The sequence below is a fragment of the Hipposideros armiger genome, unplaced genomic scaffold, assembly GCF_001890085.2.
Source record: "Hipposideros armiger isolate ML-2016 unplaced genomic scaffold, ASM189008v1 scaffold_662, whole genome shotgun sequence".
Classification (NCBI taxonomy): Eukaryota; Metazoa; Chordata; class Mammalia; order Chiroptera; family Hipposideridae; genus Hipposideros; species Hipposideros armiger.
Window position 1 is genome coordinate 727,863 of NW_017732012.1, and position 10,027 is coordinate 737,889.

The 10,027-nt window shown below is 40.8% G+C and overlaps 1 protein-coding gene across 4 annotated transcripts in view; it reads right to left on the minus strand.

The window, feature by feature from the left end:
• Nucleotides 1-2,434: 2,434 nt before the first annotated feature.
• Nucleotides 2,435-10,027, minus strand: part of MFAP5 (microfibril associated protein 5) — a 12,820-nt gene continuing 5,227 nt past the window's right edge. Inside the window, exons 5-10 of one of the 4 annotated variants that reach the window (XM_019626150.1) lie at nt 9,740-9,772; nt 9,271-9,306; nt 7,141-7,170; nt 6,304-6,391; nt 5,643-5,716; nt 2,435-4,360 (exon numbers count right to left, since the gene is read on the minus strand). In XM_019626150.1, the coding sequence (XP_019481695.1) occupies nt 4,248-4,360; nt 5,643-5,716; nt 6,304-6,391; nt 7,141-7,170; nt 9,271-9,306; nt 9,740-9,772 (374 nt within the window). In that variant the 3' untranslated portion in view covers nt 2,435-4,247. The remainder of the gene's footprint in view (nt 4,361-5,642; nt 5,717-6,303; nt 6,392-7,140; nt 7,171-9,270; nt 9,307-9,739; nt 9,773-10,027) is intronic. The other 3 variants (XM_019626152.1, XM_019626151.1, XM_019626153.1) reach the window with 3 other exon arrangements.

A 10,027-nucleotide genomic window follows, 5' to 3' on the forward strand; every position in this document is an offset into this window, starting at 1 on the left:
AGAAGTTGTCGTTTGACTGCTGCTTCTGGCTTTGCTTGACTGGCTTTTAGAGAGAGAGAGAGAGAGAAAGAAAAAGCTGTGGCCACCCGTTTTTTTTCTCCATCACAGAGAAATGCAACAAGTCACTTTCACTAAAAGATACATGGATTTTAATTTTTATTGGAGTGTTGTACTTTGAACCAAATTTTTGCCTCCTGAGTCGACAAAACTATAAGGACAGTCCTTCCACGGTTGTCCTGTTACCCTTCCATTCTACCCTGTAAGGTTCCAGATCTCTTAGGACCTCTTTACCATACTTTCCAAATTCCCTTCTCCCATACAGACACATGAATTCCCATCGTGTAGCCTCCAGGTTCCCCTGCCCTGATGTTAACCTGTCATCACTCTCCCATCTCCTTACCCCTCTTGTCTGGTGTCCTTCTACCTTCTTTCCTGTTTCTTCTCAGATTTCTTTCTTTACTGTGTTACAGCTGCTTCAGTACAGAAAGAAGGGGACAACTTAGAGGCTGCAAGTTGTTTACATCTTCTGACCAGGTGTAAAATATTGGGCTGTTGGAAAAGTCATGAAGTACTTTTCTATGTTTTTCATTGCAAAAATGCGTCATGACTTTTCCAACAACCCATTTGGTTAAACATTTAACTTTTGCCTCAAGCACCTTTAAGCAGAGGAGGGTGGAGCTTGTGGCTAGCAGTTTGATGTCATATACTGCTTCATGTCATCAAAAGTAGGCCCAGAAGTGGGAACACCAGCTGGAGTTTGCACCATCTGCCTATTAGTCAAAATAATAGAGAAAGTATGCATGGAACTATATTTAGAGAGTACAGTGCACACTTGAATGTCCAGAACTTGTTCATTCAAGAAGAAAGAAGAACTTTCTTTAATCATAAGCATGAAATATGAAAAAAGACCAGGATCAACTCAACTTTGGAAGAGAAAATAAGGGTGAACCTTATGGATAGGCAGAGGAGGCTGCTATCTCTTCAAGGTACCAGGAAGACATGAGATCTCAAAAATTGCCTAACTTTGGGCCGGCCAAGTGGTGCATTGGTTAGGAGCTGGCTTGGGATACCAGCTCTGAGCAGCAGGGCCCGATTTGGATCCCACATGTAGGCCAGTGACGCTGCGCCCTCTACAGCTAAGATGGTGAACAACAGTTCGACCTGAAGCTGAGCTGCAATGAGTCGCTGGCGAAGGCATAGGCTGCAGTGGAGCTGCAGTGGGCTGCCATAAGCTATCATGAGCAGCGGGCAGCCAGCGTGAGCTGCCAAGAGCCACCGTGAGCAGCCGTCCAGTGACTGGTAACCTATCTGCCTCAGCTGGGAAGAGTGCAATGATCACAATACCAACATGGGCCAGTGAAGCAACGTCCTCCACAACTAGACTGAAGAACAAAGGACAGCAACTTGTCTGTTCCCCTCCCCCAGCACCCCAATAAAATCTTTAAAAAAAAAAAAAAAAGGAACTGAGACCAAAAACAACCATCAAAACTTTGTCCCGGGACCATTCTTAGGAGAAAGTTATGGGGGAAAATAAAACTTTATAAGGATGAGGAAAGAAAGGCTGAGAAACAAGTAAGAAATATTGGTTTACGTAACAAGAAGAGTAAAAAAGGTACACAACATAAGAACAATGAGAAATGGCAAATCACAGGAATTTTTTTTTGAAGATTTTATTGGGGAATTGGGGGAGGGAACAGCGTTTGGGGAATTGGGGAAGGGAAACAGACAAGTTGATGTCCTTTTGTTCTTCCGTCTAGTTGTGGAGGACGTTGCTTCACTGGCCCATGTTGGTATTATTATTGTGCTCTTCCTGGGTGAGGTAGTCGCTTGTTGGCTATTGGACGGCTGCTCACGTGGCTCACGGCAGCTCAGGAAAGGTCACACCAGCTGCCAGCCAGCCCCACTGCAGCCTACGCCGTCGCTGGTGACTCAAGGCAGCCCAGCTCCATGTTGAGCTGTTGTTCACCATCTTAGCTGTAGAGGGCGCAGCGTCACTGGCCCTCATGTGGGATCTGAACCTGGGCTCTGCTTCTCAGAGCTGGTGTCCCAAGCCATCTCCCAACCAGCGCGCAACTTGGTCGGCCCCAAACACAGGAATTTGATCATGCAAAAGAAATAAGAATAAAATACGCAACTTCACCTATCAAGACAGTTGGGCCTGAAGAGGGCAGAAAAGAAAGAATTTTCTGGTGTACTGAGGAGGGGCCACAGCCAGAGGAGAGTAAATAAATTGGGAATGTTGGACAACCAATGGCAAAGTTATGGAGTAAAGGATACAACAGAGAATAGCAGAATAGGGAAATTTGAACAATATTGGTATTTAGTTTTCAAAGGGATAAAAGCATGCATTCAGGTCTTCTTTCTAAACATAAAGTAGAAAAAGAAATAAGCAGACCAAATTCCTCTCTTTTCTGAGAAAGAAATTGGAAAGAAAAATATTTTAAAATGTTTAATTTGCAATATACACGATACTGGGATTGAGGTGATTTCTGGTGGGAATGCCACCTCTCGTTCATTATGAAGTAGGAGGGTCAAGTTCATGAAGAAATTCTTACATGATTCTTCTTGGAAACTCGGTGCCTTTGAGATTTCTCTGCAGTAGCTACAATATGCATTTAATATGTCTGTCTATATATAAGTACGTTTACTTCTAGAGACTGGAGCAGAGATTACATGCTTTGGAGAGTTTTCTAACATTTCTCTTTTATCAATTGTGCAAATTCCATTAAAGTAAATTGCTTCTTAACAGCAAGAATCCAATCTTCAGTTAGGTAGTTTTCTCAGCAGTATGAAAGAAATCCACCCCCTACCAGGTGGCATTTTGTCACATGTAACTGGTTGTTTCCTAGTTCCTACTTAAATTCCATTGACTTTTTTAAAAGGATACTGAGTTATTCAGGTGGAAGTTTCATAATATATAATTTTTCACTTATAGTGGACTGCTGTTCTAATATAGGGTATTTCCTCCCTTATAAAGCAGACATGGTTGTTGTGAATTAGACTGCATCTAGGCTCCAAAAAATAGGAACAATGCATTTAAATCTTGAGAATCATAGTATTAAAACAAACCTTAGAACTAACGTAAATTGAACCTTCTCATGTTAAAGATAGGGGAAATTAAAGCAGGGCCTAATGAGGGAACATGGCTTATCTGAGACTACCTGGTCATTGCTAGACCCAGGATAAGAACTTGGGTTGTTTAAATATGTGTTTCTTTTACTCTTTCCTGTAAACTATTAGATAAACTTAATGCCTGTCTATTAAAGTTCAGGTCTGACTGCCCATCTTAGGCCCCAAATCAGGCTATTCCAGAATCTATTTGCATAATAATCTCTAAAGATTTTGGTAAGTGGTGAGAAGGAAAGAAGTAGCAAAAACTCAAGAAAACTCAGACCAGTGATATGGTTTGACATTAGTTGTCTAATTAAGCTGTGGAGATGGGTTAATCCCAATACTACCATAAATGAACAAGAAAAATGAGACTTAACTTTCCAGCCCTACTTGCCGATTGGACAACCACATCAAAACTTGAATAGGGAATCCCGAGTCCAAGTTCTATACTTGGCATACTCCTCTCTCTTTAGCCTCAGCTTCTGACTTCAGCAGAAGACATTTTGGGTCTTTATATTGCTGTAGGATTGTATAGGTCTAGGCTCTGGAGAATTTTCTAGGTATACAAAAAATCATCATGATCTTTCTCATAAAGAGGTTCTTCCAGGCAAATGTTAGGCCAATCAGCAAAATAGTTAAAACAAGAGTAAAGAGGACTATGACTTTATAGATGAATGGGGAGTGAAATCTAGGAAACTCTTGAAAGGAAAGTAAGTGAAGTTCTATGGCTAGGCAAAATAGACAGCAATAGCTTCTTTGACCCTAAAATCTATCTCAGACAGATTCAATAGTAAATGCTATTAACTTGAAGTCTATTTTTCTTTGAAATTGTATGTAGAATGTTTGTATATAAGCCCTGTGGTCATCATTTATCTACTATGGCTATAATATTGGGAAGCAGTAAAACTATGCAATAATATAGACCTTGTATTGTAAGTACTGAAAAAATGAAAAAATGAGATAAATGTTATCAGTCTAGGTGAAAACTCAGGAGTAGGGGCAAAAGCTAAACAGTGCAAAAGGACTGGTTTAAGAAATACTAATGTGGATGAGTTAGCTGATCATGGTTGGACAAGGAGTTCCCTCTTCCTAGAGCATTCTCTTCCTCCCACCCACATATTCTTCCCTCTGGATGATCACAGACCACTGGGTCTCTGCAAATTCACATTTTCACAGGGAGGAAGTCGGAAGTAGTTGGAGCGTCTGAGTCGTCTTGGGGGAAGACCAGCCATCTGACGGCAAAGCTCATCTAGAAGAGAAGCAGAGCATGGGATGAGAATACAGGAGGATCCCAAGGGCTCAAGTTTTAAGGGAAAGAGAAGACTGCATTGTGGTAGAGAGAAAAGGTCAAAGAGAAATAGATCTGAGTTAGAATCCCGGCTCTGAGACTTAATAGTTCTTTACAACTTACTAGAAAGTTTCTTAACTTTTCTGAACTTCACTCTTCTGTAAAATAAGCATTAAAATACCTGCCTCAACAGTTCAGTTGTGAGTATTAAAATGAAACAATGTATGCAAAGTACCTAGCACAGGTGGTCAGTAAGTGTGAATTTCCTTTGTACACCTAGCTCCCAATTCTTCTAATCATGGACGTACTAACTAGCCAAAAAATGAGGTCCAACCACTCAATATATATTTAAGTGTTTACTAAGTGCAAACAGCTAACTTGACTAAGTCCCCTGAGACACTTGAAAGTGCCTAGAGTCCCAAATACTCATCCTCAATCTCAAGGTGCTTCCCTTGCAGGTGGCTTGCACAAAGCCAGTGGGGGCAAGCAGCAAGTTTCCTTCTGCGAAGTTAAGTACAACTCTTACTCAGGAGCTCAGTGCAAGGCAGGCTGCTGAGTCAGAAGTGGCTTGTCTGTGGTAACTTCACCAACCACAGCCACCTTTTGGGGCTGGCGATGGGAAAAATAAAAAGTATCTTTGTTCCCACCTGCGTGGCCACACACTTTCAACACTTTTAATTGTTTTTATAAAGTCTTTCTACCTTCCTCTACCTCTGAAATGTCACAGTGAGCAATGTAAATCGTTCCTGGAAGTGGTGGACTGTTTATAATGTAGCCAGTTTTTAAATGTCCAGTCTATTTTTAATTTATTTGTAAGCCCTTTTCAAACATTACCGTCTCTAAATTAGTGTTTTTTTCTTTTTAGAGTTAGGACCATGGCTGCAGACTAGTAGAGTTCATTGTTTGTAATGCCTGACTCGGCCTCTTCACCCAGAACACCAGTGAATAATCTAGCAGCCAGAGCTTCAGAACGCTCTATCTATATGTAGGAGAGATTGGGGGTTACAGTAGAGTTGGGAAGAGATCTGGGGCTACTTTTCTTAGGGTCATATTTATATAGTAAGCATGCTGCTTTACTTAGATTATTTGGGGTAACTTGGTAGAGCAGGGACAGATGGAAGTTAAGGCGGTGGCCTAAAGCTTTCCTTCAAAGCCAGACCTTGGGTCCATTATATTGTGTCCTCATTTACCTGTCTCATAACTGTCCCCCACCTCCTCACTAAAAATACAGATGTCATCTTACCTTTCATAGCTTCGTGTTCTTTACAGACAAGGCGGGAGCAGATTTCGTTGTTGATGATGTACATGCGTCGTAAACTGCCACAGTCCCAATAGTCAGGGTTAATAGTCACGGTTAAGGAAGGAGACAGAAAAAAAAACATTGAGAGGGAGAACTAGCATAGGCATAGTACTCCTGTATTCCCCTCTCTTCCTTATCTGGGCTTTCTTAAGTATTTTAGACTTTCCTCCCCACCTCCTCTCAAGGTGAAGGGGATAGAATGGTATTAATTATTCTTCCTAGTTACACTTTGCACACGCCACCTAGAGTCAAGCATAATACTCCTCCCCACTATTTTCTACCTTCAGACTTGGATCTTTCATTTCAGCCTTTTACTATGAGATAATAAGTTCAATATATCTGTGTTTCCCCCATGACTACCCTTCCTCCAGTCCTCACCTTCATTTGCCCTCTAGCATCTAGACTTGTTAGTCAACCTGTTCTCTGTATACCTCAATCCAGTCTCCAGGTTCTAGCTGGCACCTTCAGGAATAACTAGGATGGTTTTACTAAAAACTTTTGTTCCTTTAAAGATTAAAACTCCATAATGGGTGCTCATTAAATTGTCACTGACATGAAAACACTATCATGGAAGATGTTCTCTGGGTATTCTGGGATCCCTTACCTGGTGAAGCATAACTGATGAATGCATTGTTTGACTGGCCGATGCACAGAGTAGAGTCTTGTGCAAGCAAATTTCTCATCCCGGCACTCTGAAGAAGCCCAGCACAAAAAAACAGGGAGAGGCATAACAAGCATGAAAGGTATAAACAAAGGATTAAAGCTATGGAGGAGGAGTGGGAAAAACATACAAAGTAGCCTCCTCAGAGGATCATTGTAAGTTGGGCATCTCCTTCCTACTCACCAAAACAGCAATAGGAAATTGACTAAAATGAAATTTAGGTGCTTCCCTATTGCAGTAAAAGTGACTAAAATAATCTCTCAGAGCTCTTCTAGGAAAAAATCCTTTTAGGGCTATCCAGGTGGCAATATGAAATAGCAAACCCAAATGCTGATACCCATTCTGCAGAATGAGAGTTCTAAGGTGGGTAATTATTTCTCTGTTCCAGTAGTTTTCAACTCTAGCTGCACATCAGAATTATCAGTATATTAGAGAAAGCAATTTTAGCCATGCTATAATATCTATAGTAATATTGAGTCCTTGCAGAAACTTCCCAACCCACTAACCATAAATAAAGGCCAAGGGGAGTTTAGGGAAAGGATTGTTTTGGGATCATGTGACAGTTGTCCAGTCTTTATCTTTTCACCAAGAGTTTTAGGAAGAGAGCTAAAAAAGTGGGGGTTGGGGGAAGGAAGAATAAAGGATACTAAAAATATTTTTTGAGAAAGAATTGGATGTAAACTAGAATGTGTGTCCTTCAAAGAACAAGGAAGCAAAGCATCCTCAGGAAGAAAAGAAAAAAAAAGTCCTAGGAAAAAGACATGCAAAAGACAATCATACCTTCGGTGGTATTTTTATCATTGGGCAAAGCTAGAAGGCAGAAATTTTATTCAGTTATTACTAGTTCTGGAAGTCACTGCTTCTGTAACTGTCATGTTACCTCACTTGAGACCCATGTAGAATACCCATGTAGATAGGAAACAAATGAGTTAATAACTCTTTAGAAAACCCATAATGATTTATTTTGATGCAACAATTGAAGAGATTTAGAAGTTAGGGTGGGAACTATGATTTTGCCTTTCTCTCCTAGAGAACTGAGAAATGTTTTGTATTGAGTTGTTTACAATAAGCAAATTTAGCAGAACACAAGGCAAAGAGCTATATGTTCAGATGACCTTTTTCCTAGAGCTAAAGAGAGAAAAGACTTTTATCTTGTAGAAGCTCATCCTCAAGAAAGAAATGTTCTTCTCTGTAAATTAGATACATCATCATGGGTTCTTTTTTTTTTAATTTAAAATCATCATGTGTTCTTTGATAAAAGCTATTCGGTAAAGAATAGCAAGGGTCAAAGCCATAGTCACACCTAACCGAGGGGTAGTTTAAATATGGGCCTACTTTGAATGGAGAACAAATCAAAGAACAATGTGAATCTTGAGGGGACAGACTAACCATGGGAGTTACCTGTAAAAATGTGATCGGAAGTATTGCTAATAGGATACCATAGGAAGTGTGCCAGGTGATCTCATCTATCTCATGGGCTTCATTGCAGGTTTATATACTGAGAATTCTCTGATTTATACTTCTAGCCCAGGTCTGTCTTCTAAGCTCCAGACCTATAAACCCAACTGCCATTTTATGGCAGAGTTCATATCAGCTCAACAGTCTCCTCTTCCTTAAAGCTCACAGTTAATTCTCACTACCTCTACCTTACTTCAGGCCATCATCTTTTACTGGGACTACTGCAACAGCATCCTCATAGATCTGATTAGAACTTTCCTTTGCATAAACTATTCTATGATTGTTTTTCATTTCCATCATAAGCCTTTGCCTACACTGTTTTCTTTTTCTTTTTTAAAAATTTTATTGGGGAAGAGTGTTGTGGTGGGCGTTTTTTCCAGGACCCATCAGCTCCAAGTCAAGTGGTTGTTTCAACCTAGTTGTGGAGGGCACATCTCAGTGAACCATGTGGGGATTGAACTGGCAACTTTGATGTTATGAGCATGCGCTGTAACCCACTGAACTAACCTGCCGCCCCCTACATTGTTTTGTTTACCTAAAAGCTCGTCCCCCTTCCACTCACTTGATTCACTTCTACTTGTCTTCTAAGAAGCAACTTAGTCAAAGGGCCCTCCAGAAAAGTCTAACTCCTAACACTGAATATAGCCAAGGACCTCTTTTGAGTCTTTCACAGCTTCTTTTGCTTATCCTGTTAATAGCATTTTGTGGAACTGAATAAAGTTGTCTGGACATTTGTCTGTCTTGTCTATGAGACAAAAGATGTCTAGTAGAAGAAAATCAGTTTTTTTACCTTTATATCTGTGGAACCTAAGCAGCAGATTTTCAGTAAATATTTGTTAAAAATAATCTAATTTCAGGGCTGGCCGAGTGGCTCAGTTGGTTAAGAGCTCGCTCAAGAGTTTGAGCTCTGAGCAACAGCAGTTCGAGTCCAGCCCGAGCTGAGCAGCCGCTGAGCTGCCAATATGTAGCAGGATGGCTCAGCTAAAAAAATAAAATTAAAATTAAAAAATAATCTAATTTCTATCTTCTTTTCTCATGTCCTACTACTTGTTCCTTGTGGTTTTCCTTTGGCTGAAATGCGTATCCCCTTGACTGCCTGGCTTACTCCAGTTCCTTCAAGATTCATTTCGACCGTTTCTTCTCTTCTAGAAAGTTTTCCTTTATCTTCCCATACAGTTCTTTGTGCATATGTCTTGCCTTTACTCGTCTAGTCTTGGAAACTTTGAAAGATCACCTGTCAGTATTTTGTATATCACACACCTAGCACAGTTCCTGCTTGTTAGGGGATCAAAAAATGTCACTAATTTATACTTAACTGTTGGAAGAAAGTGATACATAAACTGTAACCCTGTCTACTTAGGATTCTTCACCAGCTGCACTGCCTTCCATAGTCGGCTCTGGGGAAAGCCCAGAACGGCCCCTGTGGCCCTGGGATCCCAGGTCCGAACTCACCCTGTTCATCTGTGGAAGGTTCGATATCAGCCAGAGCTGAAAAAGCACAAAACAGCAGGTGTGAGGAGGACTTTGAATTGGCGAGGGGGGAGGCAGAGTAGAAAAAGGCAGAACAGAGATTAGGGCCAAGTTAAGGCTATGGTTGGGTTTGTGTCTTATGTCCAATGGAATAGAGTTAATTGAAGTAATTGTGAATATTTTTTGGAAGAATATTTGGCCTATTGACATTAATTTTTGGAAGCCTTTATCATCCATGCCTTATTTTAGCTATTACTCTGCTTTGTTTTATGTTTTTAGAGGACTAGGAGGCCTCTCTTTCCTTTTTTCCCACTGTCACTGAACAACACGCCCACAATCCTTTTAACCCTTTCCCAAAGATAAAAACATAGGATTAACTCCAGTGCTGGAATAAACACTGTGAGTACTAATGAGAATCGTGCCGTTTTTTAAGAACTGTAGTAAAACTTACCTGTTTCATGTGTAGAGGGTTCATTTACCAGGTCTGCAAAGATACAACACAGAGAATGAAAAATGCAGGTAGGAAAAGTAGAAAGGGAAGTAGGATATGGGATGATGATCTAAAAAGGGGCAAGAAAGATCAAAGTTAAACAATGTGGACGGGCTCGCCGAGTGGAGCGATGGTTAAGAACTGGCTTGGGACACCAGAGGGCCCCGGTTCGGATCCCACATATGAGGGCCAGTGATATTGCCCTCTACAGCTAAGATGCTGAACAACAGCTCAACCTGGAGCTGGGCT